Here is a 25,319-nt window from a genome sequence, read left to right as displayed (position 1 = left end):
GGTACTAGCATCAATTGATGCCGGTCCGGCTCCGTGTCCAAGTTGAGAGGGAGGCTGGGGTCGACGCCGGCCGGGGGTGAAACCGGCGTCAGAGGAGTCATCAGAGGAATCGGCGCTGGGGAAGGTACTGTGAGGTCGACCGGTGCTGATCCATATCCACGCCTGGATCCTTGGGCGCCGAGGCCCGAGCCACCAGCATCAAAGGCCTAGAGTCCCCAGCCGAGTCTGCGGGGCCCATAGCCGCGCTAGCAGAGTTAGACTGCCCAAAGATGGAGTGGAGGGCTTCGTAAAATGCACGAATCTGGGTAAGAGACGCTCCGGCTCCCGGAAAGGGAGGGAAGCACGGAGCCGTCCCAGCAGGCTTCGAGGGCGGAGCCGGAGAACGACGACCCTTCGTGTCCCGTTGGCCGACAGACAGGGAGACGGCGAAGAGCAACAGTGCTGCTTCACCTTCTTCTTGTGCTTCGACTTACCCAATGACGAAGACTTCGATGACGAATGGAGGTGGTGGCTCCGCGACTGGTCCCGCGACCTTCCCCTCGACCGGGACCTCAAATGGCATGGAGCCGACTTCGGGGCCTCCAAAAGCTTTCGTGACCGCTCCCGCAAAGACTTAGGGTTCAGGACCCGGCAGTCGGAGCACAACTTCAGGTCGTAGTCGCGCTCCAGGCACCAAAGGCACACGAGGTGCGGATCCGTGACTGACATTAGCTTGTGATAGAAGTCACAAGGCTTGAAACCGGGTCAAGGACTTGACATCCTTCGTTCCCCGGGTCGTAAGACTTCCAAAAACATGTCTACACAAAGTCGATAAAGTTTAGCCCAAAAATTACTATGGGTACCGCCCTCTCCGGATCTTCGCTGGCTGGTGTGGAAAAAGAAAGAACTGACGTCAGCGCGCAGGAGCGGCGTCTAAGGAGATACCGTGACGTCATCCCGGTGATACCAATGCAGACGACGAACGTGGAGTCGTCCGACGCCACCTACTGACGCGCAGGGGTACTGCTGAGAAAACATTTTCCAGATCCAGTCTGACGTCTGGGGGTAATTCTAAGGTAAGGAATCTATAACTAATAGTCTCTTTCAGATAGGAAAAGTAGCTGCCCGATGAGTTATGCAATCTCCATATGACCACCATATTGTTGTCTTCACAGAATTTATGCATAGGTCTTTCCAAGAAATTTGGACTATAGGGACGCCCTGAGAGTCTGTTTAGTGTTGCGTCATATGGAAAATTAAAATCCTCTCCTAGTATAATTTTACTATCCTGGGCAATTCATGCAATTTATTGTTTAGTGAAGTCCAAAAGGAAGGTTCCTCTGTCGGAGTTGTGTATATGTTGACAACAAATAAAGATAACCTATTTTTAGTGATTTTAGTTATCAACCATGTACCACAGTCATCGTGTGCGATATTGTCAATGGTGCATTTAGCCAGCTTAGAAATTAGGGTAAATACCCCGTTTTTTCTTGTTTATTGCTGGAGAGCAAGCGCTGTTGTTGATCCAAGAGTGTTGCATACTAAGGGCCTCTCTGAGCCCTGCTCTAGTTTCCTGAAGAAGAATGAGATCCTCTTTCAGTTTACGACAGCAGTCTAAGACTCTTTTTCGTTTGATTAGATGATTGAGACCTTTTGTATAACAGGATATTATCTTTAGAAATAGTGGATCCATCAGTATAGCGCAAAGTTAAAGTATCCATATCTCGACCATTCGGGTATTCTTGAGGATGGGATTGGGGAAAGACATACGGCGGGATGGAGAGGGAAGAGAGAGTGAGAGAAAATCGAAAGAGATGAATAAGAGGCATAAAACGCATCATGCAAATGGTCTGCTATGAAACTCTCCATATTTAATATCCAGACCGAGAAACCCCCATCCCGTTTCCCAACTCAGACCCCATCACCACCCACAAAATACAGAAACAGGAGCCATTAAGGCCTCGACAGGGAGTTAACCCTGAAAAAGGAGACAAGGCCCAAGCGAAAAAGTAATCGAATGCCACATCAGCAACTATAAATGAGAACAACCAGCAATATGTCTCTAAAAAAAAGAACTGACTGAGGGGCAACCATCATCATTCAGAATGAGCTTATGTAAGCTGGGCAATAGCGAATGTATCCATACAGAAAAGTGAATAACTTCCCCCTTGAGAGTGCAATCACACATATCACTAAAACAAGTATATCTTAAGAGTAAGGTGGAAAAAATCTGTAATACACATGGCACAAACATCTGAAAGAAAACACTGTTGTGGGTCATTGCAGAACAATCCCAAAATAGTTTATTCGAGGACACATTATGATAAAAAAGCATGTATAAAATTAAGTGGTTGATTTTAATGAAACTGGAAATACATACTGAAATATGTATGTAGTTATCTGTGTAGGCCAGATATATACTTTGGATAGAGTGGGAGAAACCTGCAGTAGAACAATAATAATAACAACAAGTGGGTTAAGGAGACATACACGAGTCCATCAAGTGTTTCACAAAGGTTTCCAAGTCTCTAGGTTCATCATAGATGGAAGTGCAGCCATCATGCGAGATCTTCATTCTTGCTGGGCCATCAAAGGAGAACGTAAGGGCAGGTGGGAAGATACGGCCTATGTTGTGGCAGGTATGTGTAGGGAGAGGCATGCAGTGGGGTTAACAGGTGGGCTGTGGAGGATAACCCTTAATATGGGGCAAGTATAGTAGTCGCCAAGTGAGTTTATGGAGGACTTGCTTTGAGGACCATGAAAAGCAAGAGGGTCAGGTGCCTTAAGAGGTTCAGAAGGCCCCCAGGGACTCTGTTCTACTGGGTGGGTAGTAGTTGATTCAAAGGCATCAGACATTCAGGTACCTATTCAGGGCTTAATGTGCCTGACCAATTTGTAAGGAGGTAAGATATAACTCCAAAGTATGTCGGTATTGTAGAGGCTGTAGGGAACAGGCCATGCTGGAGAGACAGCAAGCAATCAATATTCCTCACCCTGGCTGGCAATCAGCAAGCAATCATCACTCCTCATGTGGACTGGTATCAGTCAGGTCTCCCAAACCAGGTCCATGCATCGGCAACGCTGAGAAAGTCAAGCTGGCGGGGGAAACAGACTAACCATTATGTAGTCTGTGATTGTGTACAGTACCGCATTTCTTATGGTAGACCTGGTCGGGAATCAGCTAACGACGCGGAGCTCGCAGCTGCAGATACCATCTTGTTTCAACATCTGTCCTCCATGTCAGATCGTGTAGATGGAGAGAAAGCTTGCAGTGCATCTCTGCAGGCATTTTGATTATTTCATTGGTGTCTCTGGTGAACCTATCGGCCTAGTATGTCAAAGTGTGAGCTCCAGTGCTCCCCTTAGCGAGCGTATGTGGCGGTCACAGAACGCTCGAGCCCGGTGCTCCTGCATTAGGCGACCATTCCCGTTGTGCATTAGCCATGTCCCCTGGAGCCCACGTCTTGGCTCTGGGTACAAGAGGGAGAGGAGGTCCAGTCCTCTAGGTGAGTTTCAGGTCTCAGACAGCAAGTTCAGTCCTCCCCTGATGTTCCACAAGTCCAGCAGTGTTCCGAAGTCGGTGCTTGGAAATGCCACATTTATGCATGGCATGAGGCATTGGGTGGGAACGATACCTGGAAGCACCCTAATCAATGGGATAAAGGTTCTTGGGCTAGGCCTACCCACTTTGGGTATTTTCATGATGGGCGACGTCTTTGGCTATACTAAACGTGGGTTCTGAAGGCTGGGGGTGAGCGTGGGGAATGTACTATGGTAATCCCAGTGTTACTTCCCACATTTTCAGTTTGAGGGAGAACCTGTACCCACAGCAACCACAGAGATAGAGGTCTGGTATAACAAAGCTGAGTTTTCAGCAACCAGAAATGGGACACACAAAAAATGTTTTGGCACCCAGCCTTTGCCCTTTGAAGTACACCCCAAATATCATGTGTAAACCCAGCACACCAGTGAAACAGGCTGTGATGCTAAAATCTCAAAAAGAGGCCCAGTGTGATTGGGGCCTGTCTGACTAGTAGGACCAAAGAAGGGCCCAACCGAAGTGTCAGCTATCATTTGCCTGTGACAGGGGATGCCTTTTTGATGTGTGCCCCAAGTGTCATAAGAAATTCCCCAGCAGATCTGTCAAGCAGGATGTGACTTTCAAGCAGGTCTTTAGTGTTAAACAGGTTCCTCACAGTCCTACACTGTATATTCGGCCTGGTTCAAATTGGTCCTCTCTGACCATTTAGGTCAGCCTACTGTTTGCTCCTGGAAGCAAGGTCACACTTCATTCGTACCTTTTCAAATGCTAATTACTGACCGGCAGAAGAGGGAGAGGAAAATAAAGATTTAGTTTCCAGAGACTTCAGGCAGGGCAAAGGTCACTTTCTAAAAGTTACTATTCCGTAATATTTTTGGGAAAAAAAATCTGACTAAGCAACTATTTTTAATAGTTATTAAAAATCCAGTTCAATGGTGCAATTATTTTCCTAGTGAGTCCCAGTCCCAAGATACAGTATTAGAATTTAATATAACATCCCAGTGTTTTCCTATGGAACAGCCAGCCTTGCTACAGTGAAAATAGCTTTGAGGTGCATTAAACCTTTACATGCCTACTTTTTAAAATCATTCACCCTTCCTTATGGGCAAATGGGTGACTTATAAATAAATATTTAAAATGAAGGTTTTGGCATGTCAAAAGTGGTTGTTTTGACAGGTTGAAAAACTTAAAGGTTACAGGGAGGTTATAGTTGGGGTCAGATTTTACTCAAACAAAACCAGAGAAAGTTAGCAGAGTTAACTATAACTCGCACCCCCGCAATGCACTGCTTATGACCTCACATATTACATCACTCATGACATGGTCAGTGAAATCACTGATGACATCTCAAATGACATCACTGATGACATGAGTGATGACATCATCCACATCATCTCTAACGCACCCACTCACACCCCTATAGAATCTTTTATACACCCACTGCCACTCCCACGCAACCATTCACAAACTCATCCACTGAGCCATTCCAGTACTTACATACACACAGTCACTGATTAATTGATCTACACACACATTCACTCACTCACCCATACTGCCACTCATACACCCACTCACTCAGTAATACAGCCATTGACATACCCACTTATACACCCACATAGGCACTTACACACTGAGTGAATCACCCATAGAACTACTCACACACCTAGACACTCACCCATACAGTCAATCACACAGCCACTTACTTACTCATACAAATAGTAACACATACTCACTCAGCTATACAGTCACTGACAGAAGCATGCACTCATCCATATAGCCACTCTCACATTCACTCACTCATGCATACAGTAACTCATATACCCAGTCACTCACCCATACTGACACATGCACTAAGTCATCGACACAGCCAGAGACACTCAATCCCCCATACAATGTCTTACACACGCAGCAGTACCACATACAGCCACTGACTCACCCACTCACTCATCCATACAGGCAGTCACACACCTCCTCACCCACACAGACAAACTATAGAGGTAGTCAGACAACCAATCAATCACCGATATAGCCATTCACATACCCACTAACACGCTCATACACCCACTTAGACATCAACTGACAGACAGATACAAACATTCACACAACCAGTCACTCATCCATACATTTACTGAGACACCTAATCACTCACTTATACAGTCAGTCAAGCACCCACTGAGTCATCCATACAGTCACTCATGCACCCGCTGATTCACCAATACACCTTGGTATATATATATTTAACAATCATAAACGTTTTAAAAAACACTCAAAGTCACTGGATGATGTCATCACTGATGTCATGAGTGATTGCACTGATCATGTCATGAGTGATGTAATATGTGAGGTCATAAGCAGTGCATTGCGGGGGCATGAGTTATAGTTAACTCAGATAATTAGAACAGCTGAATTTCTCTGGTTTTGTATGAGTAAAATCTAACCCTAACTATAACATCCTTGTAACTTTTGTTATATATCTCTGCCGCAAAAGAGCACCACCCCAGGATGCGGGGCCACGCGGTCTGTTATCGAGCAGGCCGATCTCATGTGGCAGCAACGGATTTAGCATATCCACTGGAACACGAGGCCCATCTGGGGGCATTCAATGTCCCAGCAGCAACATTGCGTGCTCCAGTTGGAGATAAAGGACACTACAAGGCCCATAATGCTCTGCTAGTCGCGGCAGAGCGTCCCATTGGAGCATTTAAATAATGAGGGCCGTGTCCTATGCGCCTTCAATTGCCAAAGCCTCTGAAGAGAAGTGGGGACACTTCGAAACGCGTCAGGCATTCATGGCACGTTGTACTGTATACCATAAAGGCTCTTTAGGAGCATGTTGCCGCTCAAGTGCTTCTTGTACGTTGGGTACTTGGAGCATATATATATATATATGTAATACATATATATCATATACATGCTTTTATACATTGTTTAATGTGTTAAAACATTTTGTCCTTGTACATGTGGATCTCCATGTATTTTAATAATAGATCGATGTAATTTGTGATACTGTACATTGTGCATGTTGGTAATGCAACTACTGAAAAAGTCCCAATGAGGTGGAACTTTTCCTGCACTCAACACCTGCCCCCCCCCCCCCCCCCAAACGGGCCCTGGACTATTTTTTTTAAGTTGTAGGAGCCTGTAATTTTTATTTTTTATTTTATTTTGCTGTGGATCCTTTGCGAATTTGTAGCAAAACTTATTTAAAAAAATATGTTTTTGGCCCCTCCCCGGTATCTCCACCCTGTGACCTAATATCTTTCTTCATAATTTTTTTTCAGGACTAGTGACTCAGTCCCCGAGACCTAAGATGACTGCTGCTCTGATCACTTTGTGATGTGGTAACACCCAATCCAATCTCATCTTGAGAACGGCTAGCCCGCCGATTCTCCACAGTATGAAATATACAATGTTTTTGAGAATTCATTTCTCAAAAACTACTGAAAGGATTTATACGGTTTCACTAAAAGCACACATTCAGGACCATGGTCTAGCTTTCTGCCAAATTTTATTTAATTCTATTCAGCAGTTTTTGCAATATCACTGTTCGATTTTCCTACAGAAACGTGAAAGGGAAAAAGGTATTTTGGGCCACCTACACATTTTCTTGGCCCCCTCTTGACAGATCAACCCAAAACTTTCCAGAAACGAGACGAGGGGGCTAAGACTTTTTTTTGGGGAAAGTTTCGCGAATATTCCTCAAACCGCGGCAAAGTTATAGCAAAGCAAAATGTGCTTTCCCTATGCTAACACAGACCTAAATAGAACTACCCAGTGGCGACCGTCAACACCACACTCACACACACATACACACAACATAGGCACTTACCTACAATTCCTTTCAGTGGATTCACCGCTTTCTGCAATGCTCTCAAAGAGTCCTGGACGGTTTTATCTTTAAGGACAGTCTTGTGAAACAGTCTCAAGAAGTTCTATAATAAGAGGCAAAAGTTTAAAGTACATGTAAAAAAGAAAATCTTCTCACTTTTCCTTCACACATCATTCCCTATTTAATTCCAGAATATTGACTGTAAATGTAAAGAAACATGCTGCTTTAGTCAGTCACAATATGAAAAGATAAATCATCTTAACATTTTTGCATGCCTGCACTTCACCGAACAGCGTTATCCACAGCAGGGTACTCTAGTACATTTTCAAAACTCTGCACAATAACCTGTTCCACAACCTGTACAACAATGCACTGTGCCACGGTTAGGTGGCCAACTGCAGTAGAGTATTGTGGAACTCTGCATTGGACTGCCCTCTGCTATCTTCGTTTTGAAGCCCTCCCGTTTTGAGGCCCCCCCTACACCTCAGGGAAACGATGAAAACCATAGGTGTAACATTTCCCTCTTCATCACATATCCTGAGCAAGAGGTCCTTCATGACTTAAGTTTAAGAAATGAAGTAAACGAATGCTAGCTCAAATAGAAATCTAAAAATCAGTCATTTCATTATGAAGTTGACCAAAGCCTTTAGGGAGCCTGAATAGGGACTTCCCTGTTCCCAGTCTTATGTAACAGGAAGGCATGATTGTAGAAGCTGGTAAACTTTGCTCAGTCATGCACTTTGTAAAAGTCAGCCATCATCACCATACAACTGACACGCTACCAAATAACTCTTTATAATCCTAAATTAGTGAACTCTTAACGGTAGTCTTTAATGAACAAGGACAAAGTTTGGCTTGTTACTTCCTGCCTGTCAGGAAGCACAACAACCAACTTTTTAAAGTAGGGCTAGCAGTCACTAGCAGGGATAGATTACTTAACAAGTTGCTTTATGGTGTCAAATATCGTGGACATGTCCAGAATGATCAGCAGAATCACACGACCCTGATCTAAACCCTATGACTGTTTGCCCGGAATCTCACTGTGGAAGGTACTGTTCTATGCCAAGGACTGAAGTCAGACATAAGAAAGTTCTGCAATTGACAAACCAGAGCTTTTTAAAAAAAACATTTTGGTTAAACACAAGCAGAATAGTATTTATTTGATAACTGGTGAGGCTATATTGGTCTACAATAGATTGAGAGGTTAAAAAGAACAGCCACAGGAATGAAGAGTGAGATGGAATGTTCTTTCAGGATCTGTACACATCAGCTGACTTGCGTTTAGACTGAAGATCATGAATGAATAGATCAATCACTGAACAAAGCCAGGGAGCCCGTAATTTCCTTCTGGATGAGGGTTGTCTATTTAGGGATTGAATGAATGAGTTGCTATTGAATTTAACTTGTGTGAATGGATAAGTTATTCAAACTGTTGCACAAATGTTTTGAAACTAATTTTTTGGGTAGGGGACAGGGAAAGGGGTCAGAGTGTACCAGTTTAAACAACATTGTGTACTCTCTTAATGAAGCTGGCCCAGTGGTTTCTTTTTACTTGACTTAATATAAAGCAACTGGTCATTTGCCTCTGAAATGTTTACACACCTAGTTTAAATTCTGCACTTGACTAGACAGCTTTTTTTTAAGCTCTAAAGACAACCAGGGGGTTGGCATATCTGGACTCTGAACAATGCAGTGAGGGCTAGTTTATCCATGAGCATCTATGTAAAAAGGAGGATCCCCCTACCATGGGAGAAGGAGAATCAATATAGACACCACAAGGCATTTCTACCCTGGAGTATCTCCCTGGTCAATGCTTCGAACCTGCATGAGTCTTTAGTAGTCACTGCTACTTATCCCCCATGGGTCTGCGCTCTGCTGTGATTCATCAGTTTATCACTTTGGTTCAACAGAGAGCAGACAATTTCAGAGCTGGTAGAGGAAAAGCAGATTTTCAAAACTGTTAGTAGTAATAATGACTCATGTCTCAGTTTGGTACCTAATTGCTAAGGATGTATCAGGTAACTTATACCTCAACCCCTCTACCTGGGAAGGATGACAGACTACAGGATAATGTTAGTATTTAGTGTGAACAACTTGCACTTTAATTCAGGCCTGATGTTACAGCCATCATTTAAGTGAAGTAGAACCTGCCAGGAGTAGCTGCTCAAATGCCTAGTCAAATTGGGTTTCCAAACAGATGACCTTAGATATAATAACAGAGGGTCCACAAACACAATGGCTGGTAGCTTTCAGCTGCAAATGACAACTAATGGCTAATTTCCCTTAGCTATCGCCCTTTGCACACCTACTAACTTGTACGCTGTCATTTTCAACCTCTTCATGTAGCACATTGGGGTTCTACTCACCTATAAGAGCATAAACAAAATCACCAATATGCTGACAATACACAACTCTACTTTAAAGTCTCTCTGCTCCAAACATCCTACTCTTCAGACAATGCATGGACTTCATCCAGACTTAAATGTCCGCACTTACCTGAAGCTCAATTCTAAAAGCACAAACTTTGTATTTGACAAAAACAACAAACAACAACTAGCCCTACCCTTGCTCAATTACACTGACCTGGAATGACTGAAAGCAAAACTTACTCACACTGCCACATCACGTGCAATCACCCTGGAAACCAGCCTCAAGGAAAACAATGCCAGAAAAGTAAAGCTAGCCTGTTACCAGCTCTCGCTACTGAAGAAAGTGAAACCATACCTTCTTAAATGTAGCTTCTTCGGAACTGCTGTTCAAGCCCTCATATTCTTGCATCTGGACGTTAACACCATCATGCTCCAAAGATTCCGAGATTCCCTACTGCCCCCCACCACCTTAAGAGCATCCTACACACTGCTGCATACAGAACATGAAGAAACATAACCATATCATCCTCATCTTGATGGGAAGTCCACAGGCTCCCCTTATCGGCCTGCACCAGCTTTAAACTCAACTGTACTGTTAGACCTGGCATCCTTGGTGGGGTTTCCCCAAACATTTTGCCTTTATACCTCGGCATTCTGCTGACCTCCTTTTTCCTGGCCATAGTATTCTGTACACTTTACCTCTGCTGACCAGTGCCCTCTCCTTAAAACATGGTAAGATTGGCTTATCCACAATTGGCATATTTAATTTATTTATAAGTCCCAAGTAAAGTGCACTACATGTCTCCAGGGCCTGTAAATGAAATGCTACCATTGGGCCTGCAGCACTGATTGTGCCATCCACTTAAGTAACCCTTTATACATGTCTCAGGCCTGTCACTGCAGGGCCTGTGTGCAATTTACACTACCATGTCAACCTGGAAAGTTAAACTTCTTGCCAGACCCAAACCTTCCTTTCTAGTACATATAAGTCACCCCTAGGGTAGGCACCGGACAGATCAAGGGCACTGTGCATTGTAATTTAAAAGTAGGGGAGCGCTGCTCTGTTAGGAATGCTCACTCACTGGAAGGTGACATGCTTCATCATAGGGGTACCTCCTCACACTCAGACTGCAAAGCACCCAGTGTGGGCTACAACTTCCCAAGGGGGAGGAGCAGAGGTGTTTTAGGAAGTGAAGAGCACTAAAGATGTAGGGAGAGAGGGGCAGAGTGCAAGTGTAAATAAAGATGATGTGAGTAAAACTATCTCCTGGTGGGCAAAATTAACACTTTATTCTTGTGCCCCCACTGGATAGGATTAAAAAGCTAAGCGAGCAAGGATTATAGATATTACCCTATATTATATGGTCAACATCTTTCTGCCAAATGGGACTAAAACGTTATAGGGCTTCCTCAGGACCAAAAAGTATGTCACTCTGCTAGTGTGAAAAAATATATAAAGAAAAAACATACAACCAACTCAATGGCCTTTCTGGTGGCCCCATCATTGTAGTAAGGCCCACTAGATACTGAAAAATAAATAAACAGAAGCAGTTACTCATGCGTAATACTCAGATCAAATACCACCAGTGTCCATCACCAACACTCCACAAATTAGCGTGAGGTGGACCTATAATCCCAGTGAGTATTCAGAAAACCTTATCCTAGGCATGTATGCTGGGATAAGCTCAACCGTCATTGGTCCCCTCACAAAGTGCAGAACTAAATGTGTATATACAGAACAAACATAAGGTAAATTTAGAACAGATTGACATAGCCACAAGCCTACAAAGCTCGTGTATTGTAGATTATATTGTTTTCGTAACGTTGAGGGTACCGCCTAGATAGCTGAGCTATCACGGTTTGTGTCAGGTAATCATATGAAGCCTCTATCTAAGCCTATCTCGATTCCTGAACACTAGAGACAGTCACACTATCAACCCTCATCATGTGTGGCCTGTCTGTAATGCAAAACGATTTCATTCGGTGAGGGTGCTCTATATCAACACCCGGGTCGCAATGAAACTCACAAAGCTAAGCGATCAGACAGTGTAAAATCTGGCACAAATAATTGCATTCCCAGCCGTATATTATATCGTGAAATGGACCAACACCGCACATAACGCACAGAGAGACCGCCGTACCTTGTATGCTTTTAAGCACCTTCACATCTGAAAGTCTGGCGGGAGGGAGAAGAGGAAAATATCTGGTCTACTTAACTTCCAATGCCATAGTGGAAGTAAGTACCCAGCGTTCATGGGAAAGGTAGTTCACAATAATGTGAAACGTGTGTTGGTTCTCACAGCGGACTCAGATTATGTGTATGGGGAATCTGTTGTATATAGGGAAGTGCCCCAATCTAACCATAGGCAAAGTAGAGAGTAAAATGGAGGTGGGACAAGGTTATCTCACAGGAAACATGGGTAGTGTAGTGCCAAAGTAAAGTAGTCTATCTAGGTATATATACTGTGAGTATAAAGTATATAAAGATAAGGAGGTGTATGCAAGATATTGAACCGTCATTCAAGCCACAGGAGGAACACTGGTATGCCTATATCCTTCAGGTTTTATTGTACAGAAATCACAATACTCACATGAGATGTAGTAATCGAATAAGAATAAAATCCACCTAACTGTCACAGAATAATATATAGTGAGATACAGTACAGGGATAGTCACGTACAGTGTAAAGTCATACTGTATGCCTGTAATCTCATCAAGAGTGCCGTGGTCTCATAAAGAGCACCAAGGAATGTTGTCATTCAGGCCTCTTAAATGACTAGCAAGTCTAAAGACCAATCGCTGTTCCTTCCAGAGCAGAACCATATCGAGTGGACCCATCACAGTCAAGTAGTGGGGTTTGTCTAAGACCACCCAGTTGATATTGTCCTCTGTATGCCCAGCATCCCAAAAACGTCTGGTGCGTTTTGTGTTGGATTTCTTATCGAACTTCTGTGTTCGACGATCCCAACTCTCACCTTGTGAGTCGCCATGCCCACGTATAGCATGACACACGGGCACCTTATTGGACAAATGATTCCCCTTGAGTTATAGTTGGTGTGACTACCTAATACCATGGTGTCTAGATCTAGCTGTGTTTTGTATTGGGTCAGTTTACTGACCGAACAGGAAACACATGGAAAACTTCCTTTTACTGGATCTCCTGCCTATAGGATCTGTTGGGCTTTATTCCTCTCCGAGCAGTGTGGTTTTGTATGGACCAGAATGTCCCTGAGGTTTATACTACGTTGCAATTAAATAAAGGACTCTCACAGAATTGATTTCCTTTGTTTAAAATATGGCAATTACAATTTTCCCTCTCTACCCACGTACACATTGTGTGTTTATTCATATTGGAGCAGTATGTTTTTTTAGCGGTATAATGCTCCTACCAGACCCTTTTTGTCTGAGCAAGTCATTTAAAAGTAGGACATGTACTTTTAAGTTTTACATGTCCTGACAGTGAAAAACCCTTAAATATGTTTTTCATCACTGCAAGGTCTATCGCTCCCATAGGATAACATTGGGATTATCTTACTACATTTGATAAGAGTAAATCTCAATTGTGAAGAGATAGACTTCTCAAGTTTGGTATCTATGAAATCTCAATTTAAAATCCAACGTATAACGAAGATTTTAATTTGCAATTCTGAAAATGCCACTTTTAGAAAGTTGGCATTTTCTTGCTTTAGCCATTTGGTGCCTGCTGCCTGTCTCTGATCACATGTCTGAAGTGGGTGACAGCTGGGCTTTGTGCATTCCCACTAGACAGCCACCCACAATGAGAGCTTAGGTGTGACCTGATGGGCCATCCAGGCAGGATGGGAGGGAGGAGCTAGACCCAGCCTCACTTGCACCTGAATAGGGTGTGTCCTATTCCCACACAAAAGGCTGTATAGCCCCTAATAGTGGTTCCGAAGCCACAGTAGAAAGGGAGGGCATCTGTGGACTTCAAAGGCATCTCTTCGAAGTCTCCCCAATTGAAAGGCTCCACTGGGTATAAGGACTGGACCTCAGACACCACCACTTCAGTACATTTCTGGGCCTGTGGATACTCTGCCAAGAAGGACTGCTGTGCTGCTGAAAGGACTGCCACTCTGCTGGTCTACTGCTTTGCTATGCTGTCCAGCTACCTGCAGCCCTCTTGCTTGGGTGAGAAGCACTGGACCTGCATCACTTGAACCCAGAACTCAGAGTGACTCCAAGGGCTAGTTGGCTGGCCTCCTGATCTGAAGTCTCATGGACATAAAAGACTTCCAGCTCTGCTTCTGCACCTGGATTCTGCCATCTGTGAGTCTGCCATGCCAAGTGGTAACACCCCAGTCCTGGACCCTTTGAAGTGCTTGATCCAGCAGAACGGCCGCATCCTCTGTCGAACAGATGCTGCTGTGCGGATCAGAACTGGTGCATCACCACAGTTGTGTGGATCGACACAGACACATCGCTTCTTCTGCATGGATTGGACCCAATACACCAGAACCACTGTGCGAAGACTCTACCCAGCGCAAGGTTCTCGCATTCCTGCCGCCAGCAGCCTTGACAACAACAAAGAGCCTCTGCACAGCAGTGGCCCACTCATCGAAGCCAATGCATCGCCACTGCTGTACAGATCAGGACCAGCATGTCATTGCATGGATCGGAACAGCACCAAGCATCCATCAAGATACTTTTGTAATTGGCCAGCATTTCACTGCGGTTGGCCTGAACTTTTGACTTTGTCCCGGTCCAGCGCAACCAGATTTCCCAAGTATATTAAAATACAAAATGGTACCCTAAGGGGAAGCTAAAAGCCTTTAGCTAGGCTAAAGAAATAAATGTAGTTTTGAGCACATTGAGAAAGGACAAGATATTGAATAAATACCCATATGCTTGTGTGCACAAGCCTGTGCAAACATTAAAGACTTGCAAATGGGTATGGGATTAATACTGCCTATCTCAGGGGTTCAGCAACAGTTTAGAAAATTAAATCATATTATCAGATTCATAAAGTATACATAAGTATACAACAAAAGGTAAAACTTAAAACACACAGTAAATGTGAAAGAATTTGAAATAGGAGGCTAAAAATTAAGTTGATAGCCTTAGCTTTATCAATGGGAGCAGCACAAGTATGGCAAACAGAATCTAGTATGGCTGACTGGAGGCCTCTATTGAAGCACTGGTATACGCCGACAAAAAGGAAGCATACATTTGGAGCTAAAAGACATAGATCTGTGCTAGAGTCTAGCATATCACTTCGTCTGTCTTTTGGAAACAAAACCACATTTTGAAAAACCTCAACCTTCTCCCAATAAAAGTTAGATTTTTGTATATTTTGTTTTTGTAAATGAACTATAAAAAACGAAATGTACACATCTGGTTGATGTACACGTTTCTGCATTTTTGTGCATTGTTTAGGGGTTAAAATCACTGAAAATGCTTAGGCACCCCCGCCTTCCAGTAGTGATTCAGAGGGTGTCTATAAAAGTCAAAAGATAAAGGACCATTGGCCTGGATGAATATGGTAAGGTCAAGTCATTAGAGTGGTTAGGAACCATTATGGTACATTGAATGAATCAATTTCTCCTGTCTGGGATTACAGATTCTGTTGGCCTCCATTGTGATTTCACTTTTTGATGATTATAAGCCTGCCTCCTAGCTAAGTGATTGTAACTTACTGAAACTGTATTCCCCATTGCGGCTACAAAAATATACTTTTGATTTTATTTGCTCAGGGGACTAAATGTTTTGCTGCAAGGAAACAAAAAATTAAATTCCAGGTGTTACATTATAATATTTCTCAATTCAGACAGCATTTGGACATAATGGTATTTTAGGAGCATTGTACGTACGTTCAATGTCAAGTCATAATGCTTTGTTTCACTGAATAGAGTCAATTAATGTTTTAACCAACTCACCTCCCCAGGAAAAGAAGGGAATTCCTGAATTAAACAGACCTTTCAACATTATAGGATATGAATACAAATCCACACAACTGAGATGTATATTTACAGCAATTGAATTTATAAGTAAAACACTAAACCTACACTTTCTTTTCAAGAATAATCCAAACTAAACAACATTATGCTGATGGAAAATATATACCCAATTAAAAACAAGTAGTTGAATGATACCTGTAGTTCTTTCACAATCATAAAACAAAGTAGTCTGTCCAATCCGTTCAGGCCAAAGGTACCCAGGGAGTCTTGGATTTCTGAGAAAAGGCGTCCGCTGGTAACTTCTTGATGAGTTTTCATATCATACCATGTGCTCATTTGGTCAATGTAACAAGTGGCTCTAAGGAAATCACCAAAATACACATTTTTACACAAGCTTTGATGCAAAGAGGGATAAAACGTAGCTAATTCTCAGGGACTTACTTGGGATCTGTAATCCTCAGTATTTCCCGGGAGAGGCGGCCGATGAATGTTATAGATTCATCCACAGGTTGGAATTTAGGGATAGGAATATGAGTAGACTGATAAATACTTTCCCAATCTTGAATCTGAAAGAAATCCAAAGAGAAACAGTTAAAAATAATGGGATTTTACTGGACTATCAAAATAACTAATAACTATCTATAGGACGAAATACAAATATTGCATAGCCAATTTTGTTCCCAAAGCAACACAGACCACTGAGAGCTCAATTAAACAAAATGGCTGGGTCACGCACTGGAATAGGAATTTCCTTTACTGCACTATGCACCAAGACGACAATGGAATCGAGGTCAGTTTGTTGACATTGGGCACCAGCATGCTGTGGGAGAGCTTGGTATCAAGTGCAGGTGTGGCTTTGATTCATTGAAATTGTATATTAAAAAAAAGTAGTTGGGGAGGAGCCTAGCGCGTGATCAAGATGGCCGCGTGAGCTCAGAGCTCCCGAGACCCTCGCTCCCTCCGGCAAATATCCTGTGAAGCATCCTGTTTTTAACACCTGGAATATTGGAGGCGAGCCGTTGCTGAGGTGATCGTCGCTGTCCGGACTGAAATCGCTCACCGGAGGCCGAAGTTGTACCACATGGAAATTTGCGGCCTACTCCCCGGAAGATGCCCGGGGCTTGCGCTGGCATAGTGCCCGAGCACTAATTGAACAACAGCGGCCGTATGAGGGGCGAGCCATCGGGAGGACGGTGTCATCACTTTCGCTTTCGCTTTCCTGTCTTCATCGCGCCCTGGCCTGGGAGTGAGTCGCGCCAGTCACTTGTTGCATGGTCGTCTTCTCTGGATGGGCAAGGGGACTGTTTCCGCAGCAGATCACGATGTCGGCCAAATCGGAAGCCGAAAAACAGAAGCCCAAGAATACCAGGCGGGGAGGATACACCCAAACCAACAACATGGATCGTTATGCCCAGCAGAAGGGGTCACCGGGCGGATCGGGACGGCCACTGGAAGCCTTGAAAGATGGTTTGCCCCCCGCCACGGAACCAACCCTGCAGGATATCATGGGGGCCATCGAGGGGATGCAGTCCTCTATCGGGCAGCAATTCGAGACCCTGGCACATAAAGTGGACACAATCTCGATCGACGTCAACTTGATTCGGGCAGACCTGGGGAAAACTAATGAGCGGGTTCAGTCCTTGGACCTTAAAACCTCTGGCCTCATGGGAGATGTCTCTGACCTGCAGCTGGAAGTCCGTAACTTGAGGACCGCAAACGACCTCTTTGCCCGACGGCTGGAGGACTTTGAAGGCCGGGCACGGCGCAATAACGTGCGCATTATTGGGGTCCCGGAAAACTCGGAGGAACAGTCGGTGGACCTGTTCGTGGAGGACTTGGTGGTAAACCATCTGGCGCCCAAAGGTCTCAGTAAGTTCTTTACTGTTGAACGGGCCCACAGAATCCCTGGTGGGAGGCCCAAGGTGGGGGCCCCTCCGAGACCGATTGTCGCCAGGATCTTTAATTTCAGGGACCGCGACGCCATTCTACAAGCATCACGTGTGTCCGGCCCGATGACTTTCCAGAACACCACAGTGAGTTTTTATCCGGACTTTACCCAGGTGGTGCAGAAGCAAAGGCAGAGCTTCCTGGCGGTTAAGAGAAGGCTAAGAGAGATGGGACTGAAGTACGCCATGCTCTTCCCGGCCAGGTTGCGTGTGGTGTATGAAGAGCGGACTTTCTTTTTTGAATCACCGGACATGGTCGGAGACTGGCTGGACACATTGCCCCAACGACGGACTAGCGGGGAACATGCCGGTGCAGCAGAAGGTGGCCGTGATGAACAATAGTGAGGACTCGGGTGCTAGATCATTTTGATTTTGCCCAGGACAGTGACTCACAGTTTTCGGTTCCTCCGGGAGGGTGGTAGCCTGGGGGGCGGCGGGGGTATGAAGGGAGCTTTTTCCTCCTCAGGGCGACAGGCACACTGCAAGTTGGGGGGGCTTTTTGAGCTTACGCAGGGGTGCAGGGTGGGGGGTGGAATGGGGCTGTTGAAGTGGTTGTTGTTGGTTTTTTGTTTTGCAAGGCGTAGTGATGCAAGCTTCTGTAGCTCGAGTGCGGTTCTACGGGGGGGGGGGTGTGGAGGTCTCCTTACATTTCGGGATGGGGCTTAAAGATACTCAGTTGGAATGCTAACGGCTTAGAGGATCGTATTAAGCGAGGGATTGTCCTGCAATTTCTGAAGCGATGCTCCCCTGATATAGTTTTATTGCAAGAGACGCACTTGATAGGTAACACGTGCTACGCACTCAACAGGAAGGGCTACAAATTCGTTGCACACTCGGGGTTTTCCTCGGGCTCTAGAGGGGCTGGAATACTTGTCAGGGCCTCGCTGCCGTTTGAGGTTGACTCCACCACTGTTGATGATAGGGGGCGATTTGCGGCTGTGGCGGGGAGGTGGGAGGGCAGGACGCTGGTCCTGGTTTCGGTTTATGTCCCTCCTGCGCTGCAGCCCTCCACATTTGCGGACCTGGGGAGGGCTCTGTTGGATCTCCCAGAGGGTATGTTGGTGGTGGGTGGTGACTTTAATGCGGTTGGCTCCGGATTGCTTGATAGACACCCGCCAAGAAGCTCTGGGGGGGCGCAGAAATGGCTTTCAGACTTTGTGGATACCCTTGGTCTGGTTGACTGTTGGAGACTGCTGCATCCCACTCAGCGGCAGTACTTTCCACTCCGGGGCGCATGGCAGTCTCTCTAGAATTGATTATGTGCTTACCTTGGCTGCACACGCCTCCTTTGTGTCCGAGGCTAGGCACATGGCTAGGGGTATTTCTGACCATTCGCCGGTGTGGATCTGTATGGATGTTGGTGGAGGAGTGGGGGACAGGGTGGCTCCGATTAACCCCTGGTATCTCCGTGACCCTAAGACCCGTAGCGCGGTGCTGAAGGCGGTCGATCGCTACTTCCAGGAAAATCTAGGCTCGGTCACGTCTGCGGTGTCTTTGTGGGAAGCGTTTAAAACTGTGCTGAGAGGAGAGGCTCTTTCCTTGATAGCGGCAGCCAAACGTCGGAGGAATGCGGAGGTCGCTCAGATCGAGGCGGAGATAGCGGCTCTCGAGTTGGTTTTGGAGGAGGAGGTTACGGCAGCAGCGCTGCATAAATTGAGCCTTAAGCAGTCGGAGTACAAGGCCCTGGTGATGAATGCGGCCAAAGCCCTGAGTAGGGAGCAGCAGGGGCGACTGTACGATGTTGGGGACAAGGCCGGGAAATTAATAGCGTGGCTGGATAAAAAAAGAGCGGGTCAATCGTGTGGTGCCAGAGGGTGGCGTTATTGTCACTGAGCCGGATGGCATAGTCCAGTGCTTCGCAGATTATTTCCGCACGGTCTATACCTCTGTCTCGGACAGGCCGGTGGAGGACTCGTGTGAACTTCTGCGCGATCTGGCTCTGCCTTGCCTCTCTGACATAGACAGGGAAGATCTAGACGGTGACATCACAGCTGACGAAGTCGCGGATGTTATCCGTTCACTGCGCCCGGGCAAGGCCTCGGGCCCGAATGGCCTGCCAATTGAGTTCTATAAACTCCGGCCGGACAAGATCGCTCCACATCTGCGAGCTATGTTTGTAGAGGCGCGGGAGACGGGATGCCTTCCATTCGACCAACGCCTGGCGACAATTGTGGTCATACACAAAGATGGCAAGCCCAGGAATAAATGCAGCTCATATAGGCTGATTACGCTACTTAATGCCGAGCCGAAAATCCTCGCTAAAATACTGGCCAACCGTTTGATCAGGGTGATCGGGGACCTGATCCACCCGGACCAATCCGGTTTCATCCCGCACCGTAACACTGCGTTGAACCTTGGGCGCATCCATGGCGTGCTTGCAAGGACGGGGACGCTGCGGGAGTCGACCATTGTGGCTGCACTTGACGCCACGATGGCTTTTGACACGGTAGAGTGGGCATATCGGTGGGCTGCACTTGCAAAATTCGGCTTTGGCCTGGCTTTGTTGGCTGGGTGAGACTACTGTATGAAGGACCCTTGGCTAAAGTCGCGGTCAATGGTAGGGCGTCCCGTCCGTTCGAGCTGGGGAGGGGCACCAGGCAGGGTTGTCCCCTGTCGCCGTTGTTGTTTGCTCTCGCTCTTGAACCGCTGGCGGCATGGATACGATGGCACCCGGACATAGGGGGGATCCGATGGTCACCAGATCATGAGGACCGCATTTCTCTTTATGCCGATGACATTTTGCTATACCTCACTTCACCCAGGAAGTCTCTCATAGTAGTCAGTGACATTTTGACTTCTTTTGGTAGGAACTCGGGTCTCACCATTAACTGGGGGAAGTCGTATCTGTATGCCCTGAGTGGAGGCGTCCCTGTTCTCCCGCGGAATTGCTCGATCCAGATCGCCCGGGAGGGCTTTTTGTATCTAGGGATCTATATCTCCACCGATCCAATTGTTCGATATGAGAGAAACCTGCTCCCTCCATTGACGCGCCTGCGGCGGGATGTGGCGGGCTGGCGGCGGCTGCCGCTTTCCCTCCTTGGCCGTGCCGCGCTGTTCAAAATGATGTCTCTTCCCCGTTTTCTCTATGCCCTGCAGAATACCCTGGAGCTGGTTCCGGCCAGCTATTTTCGGGAGGTCGAGAGCCTCCAGCGCTCGTTGCTGTGGGATGGCCGACCGCGTATAGCTATTGCAAAGCTGACCCTTCCGTGGTACGATGGGGGTATCGCGCTTCCTGACATTAGAAGATACTATTGGGCCTCTCAGTTGAGTGCGATCAACCATGGAGTCTACGGTCCGGCGCTGAGCCCCGGCTTCGCTATGGACCGGTGGTTGCTGCGCGGGGGTTATTACTTTAGAGCACTCTACTCCAGGTCAACGGATGGGTCCCTCACGGGGCCAACCAAGGTGGCGGTGCACGTGTGGAAGGCGGTTACGAAATCGCTGGGTTGGAAGGATAGGCTCACCCTCGCTACTCCGCTGTTTGACTCCGATATGTTGGGGAAACTTTGGCACACGAAGGGATTCGAGAAATGGGACCTGATCGGGATATCCAGGGTGGGGGACCTGCTGGTTAAGGGACGAGTTAAATCGTTTGACGAGCTACGGACGGAGTACGATCTGGAGGGTACGGAATATTTCCGGTATGCACAGGTACGCCATGCTCTGCGGTCCGTCCTCGTCGAGGGGGAGACTGTGCCTGAGTCCTCTCCCTTGGAAGATCGGATCCTGGATGGCCATATGCCGGAGAGTACAATCTCCTTAATTTATAAGAAGCTTGTTAATGTCCGGACTGACCTCCTCCTAGGGGTGCGTGATCAGTGGACTAGGGACGGCCTTGAACTGGATGATGAGGACTGGCAGTATGCCATCTCCTCTCCTAAGGAGGTCGCGATCCCGGCACGACTAAGGCTGGTCCAGCTTAAGATACTTCATAGAGTCTATGTCACAGGGCCCCGACTGATTCATATGGGTTTCTCCGAGGATGGTTTGTGTAAGAGGGGCTGTGGGATGGTGGGCACCTTCCTACATATCATATGGGAATGTGGTGTGATCGCGGAGTTCTGGAAGCAAATTCATGTTGTGATACAGGAGGTCACGGGTATCGCATTGCTGCCAGAGGCACGGCGCTGTCTTTTGAATGTCTGGGGTCCTACTGACTATGATGGCGCAGACTCAATGGGTGACCCTAGGAAATATGGTGGCGAAGCGTGATATTGCGCGACTGTGGGGTTCTCAGAGACCTCCCGCTATGGAAGCATGGATGGATAATATGGACTGGAGCATGTTTAGGGAGAAAACGGTGTATAGTGCCCGGGGGCGGCCTAAGAAATGGCATAAGATATGGGGACGATGGAACCAGTATAGGGGTGATATATGTCTGCCCCCGGCCACTGAACCGTTAGAGGAGCAACTTTCCCCCTAGCTTCACTTCCAACTTGAGATTTTCATGATGACTATATGCTAGAATGTTAGCGCCTCTGCTTCTCCCTCATCCACCCGACCGGTGGCTTTGTTCTGATTTTGGGAATGGGGCCGCGCCCCCATCGGGAACTGGCACGAGTTTATTGTGTATACTGCCTTGCTTGTGTTATTTATTTTAGGTTGGTTTAAAAAACGGAACCTTTGTTTTTTCCTGTACCAGAGCTATGGACACTTCCATGTGTTGTACTTAATTGGCTGCCGAACCTCCGGGATGTCGGCTGAATAGCTGTGTTCCAGACTGACATAAATAAAGGTTTAAAAAAAAAAAAAAAAAAAAAGTAGTTACTCTTGTTCTCGTCCACCCATTTAGGTGGAGGGCCAGCCAGTTCATGTCAGTGGGCCCCACAACCTCAAAACCTAAAACAGGTTGGTGGTATAAATGCAGCTAAGAGGAACGAGTTTAAAAACTCTGTTCTCAGCGCTTGACCAAGATGGCCGCGTGAGCCTTGAGCTCCCGCGACCCTCGCGCCCTCCTGCAATCATCCTGTCCTAAATCCTGATTTTCATGCACGGAATCCTGCAGATGAGTCACAGCTGGGGCGATTGACGTTGTCCGGGCTAAGATCGCCCACCGAGGACCGAAGTTGTGCATGGCGGAAGATTGCGGCCTACCTCCGAAGGATGCCAGGGGCTTGCGTTGGAAGGATGCCCGGCCACTAATTGAACAACAGCGGCCTTGGGAGGTGTGAACTGACGGACGGATGCCGCTGCACTTTCACTTTCGCTTTCTCGCCCTTTGCTTGCTCTGGGTTGGGAGTGCTTCATGCAGATCCCCTGTTGTCTGGAAGACCTCCGCTCGGTCCTGGCTGGCTGCTGAAGTCCTAGTTGACCCTGTTTCCTCTGGCTGAGTGAGGGACGTCTTTTTGCGACTGACCGTCCTGCTGTTCGAGATGTCGACCAAATCGGAGGCAGACAAGTCGAAGTCTAAGACTACCAGGCGGGGAGGCTATACCCAATCCAACAATATGGATCGCTATGCCCAGCAGAAGGGGTCGCCTGGTGGATCGGGACAGTCGCTGGACGCACAGAAGGCCGATTCATCCCCAGCCTCGGAGTTATCATTGCAGGATATCAAGGGGGCGATAGATGGGATGCAATCTTCGATTGGGCGACAGTTCGAGACCCTGGCGCACAAGGTGGACATGATTTTGGTGGATGTCAACTTGATTCGCGCGGACCTGGGCAAAACCAATGAGCGGGTCAAGTCCCTGGACCTCAAGACTACTGGCCTCGCGGACGATGTCTCGGAACTCCAGGCTGAGGTTCGTAAGTTACGAACCGCGAATGACCTCTCCGCCCGCCGGCTCGAAGACTTTGAAGGTCGGGCCCGGCGCAACTATGTACGCCTTATTGGGGTCCCGGAAACTGCGGAGGAGCACTCCGTGGATTTACTCGTCGAGGACTTGGTGGTGAATCATCTTGCGCCTAAGGGCCTCCGCAAGTTTTTTGCGGTGGAGCGGGCTCACCGAGTGCCTGGCGGACGGCCTAAGGTGGGAGCCCCCCCGCGGCCGATTGTCGCCCGGATCTTTAATTTTCGGGATCAAGACGCTATCCTGCAAGCATCGAGGGTGACAGGCCCGGTGCCTTTTCAGAATGCCTCTGTGAGCTTTTATCCTGACTTCACCCAGATGGTGCAGAAACAGAGGCAGAGTTTCCTGGGGGTGAAGCGGCGGCTTAGGGAGATGGACCTGAAGTATGCCATGCTTTTCCCCGCCAGGCTACGTGTGGTGTATGAGGATCGGACTTTCTTCTTCGAATCACCGGACATGGCAGGGGACTGGTTGGATGCGCTCCCTCGGCGACAGGACAGGACAGGCGTGGATGGAGCGGAAGGCGACCGGGATGGACAGAAGTGATACCTCCGGTGTCGGTCTGTTTTGACTCAGCCCCGGACAGTGACTCGCACCCTACTGCAGTAATGGGAGGGCGGCGGGGGGAAGATAGGAGCTCTTTCCTCCCTTGGGGTACTTTTTGTAGATTTGTTTTTTGATAGGGCGACAGGCACACTGCAAGTTGGGGGGGCTTTGTAAGCTGACGCAGGGGTGCAGGGAGGGGGGGGGGATTCGGGATGTTGGGGTTGTTGTTGGGGGTTGTTTTTTTCTTGCAAGGCGTAGCAATGGTTGTCAGTATTGTCCGATCGTGGTTCTCCGGGGGGGGTGGAGGTCTCTTTGTGTTTGGGGATGGGGGATAGGGGCTTAAACATAATTAGCTGGAATGTTAATGGCTTAGGGGATCGTATTAAACGGGGGATAGTCCTGCAATTCTTGAAACGGACCTCGCCAGATGTGGTCCTCCTGCAGGAGACCCACCTTATAGGGAATACGTGTTATGCACTTAACAGAAAGGGTTATAAATTCATTGCTCACTCGGGGTTCTCCTCGGGCTCCAGGGGTGCGGGCATACTTGTTAGAGCTTCCCTACCATTCGAGGTTGACTCCACCATTGCTGATGACAGGGGGCGCTTTGTGGCTGTGGCGGGGAGGTGGGAGGGCAGAACGTTGGTATTGGTTTCTGTTTATGTCCCTCCTGCCCTGCAGGCCTCCACGTTTGCTGATCTGGGCAAGGCCTTGTTGGAACTCCCCGAAGGGATGCTAGTGGTGGGAGGAGACTTCAATGCGGTTGGTTCTGGAATGCTCGATAGGTACCCGCCCAGGGACACCGGGGGTGCTCAGAAGTGGCTTCCCGACTTTATAGATACTTTTGGTCTGGTAGACTGTTGGAGGCTACGGCACCCCACTCAGAGACAATATACCTTTCATTCCGGGGCCCACGGGAGTCTCTCTCGGATTGATTACTTGCTCACTCTGACTGCGCACGCCTCTTTGGTATCTGAGGCTAGGCACATGGCACGGGGCATATCTGATCATTCGCCGGTGTCGGCCCGTCTGGATATTGGCCGGGTGGTGGGGGGCAGGGTGGCTCCCATTAACCCCTGGTACTTTCGTGACCCCAAGCTGCGCAGTGCGTTGCTGAAGACTGTTGATCACTATTTTCAAGATAATCAGGGTTCAGTTGAATCTGCGGTGTCCTTGTGGGAAGCTTTTAAGACTGTATTGAGAGGGGAGGCCCTTTCCTTGGTAGTGGCCGCCAAGCGGCGGAGAGACGCCGAGGTGACACAAGTAGAGGACGAGATAGCGGCTTTAGAAGTGGCCTTGGAAGAGGATGTTGCACCGGCCACACTGCATAATTTGAGCTTGAAGCAATTGGAATATAGGGATCTGGTGACGAACGCTGCCAAGACCCTCAATAGGGAGCAGC

The 25,319-nt window shown here is 47.4% G+C and overlaps 1 protein-coding gene across 1 annotated transcript in view; it reads right to left on the bottom strand.

The window, feature by feature from the left end:
- Positions 1 to 25,319, bottom strand: part of WASHC5 (WASH complex subunit 5) — a 330,547-nt gene that overhangs the window by 160,351 nt on the left and 144,877 nt on the right. Inside the window, exons 20-22 of the mRNA XM_085604961.1 lie at positions 16,075 to 16,199; positions 15,829 to 15,991; positions 7,350 to 7,452 (exon numbers count right to left, since the gene is read on the bottom strand). Coding sequence (XP_085461087.1) covers positions 7,350 to 7,452; positions 15,829 to 15,991; positions 16,075 to 16,199 — 391 coding nt within the window. The remainder of the gene's footprint in view (positions 1 to 7,349; positions 7,453 to 15,828; positions 15,992 to 16,074; positions 16,200 to 25,319) is intronic.

The sequence above is a fragment of the Triturus cristatus genome, chromosome 5_1 (genome assembly GCF_964204655.1).
Source record: "Triturus cristatus chromosome 5_1, aTriCri1.1, whole genome shotgun sequence".
Lineage (NCBI taxonomy): Eukaryota > Metazoa > Chordata > Amphibia > Caudata > Salamandridae > Triturus > Triturus cristatus.
Note: the sequence above shows the minus strand (reverse complement) of the source record. Positions and strands in the feature narration are given on the sequence as shown.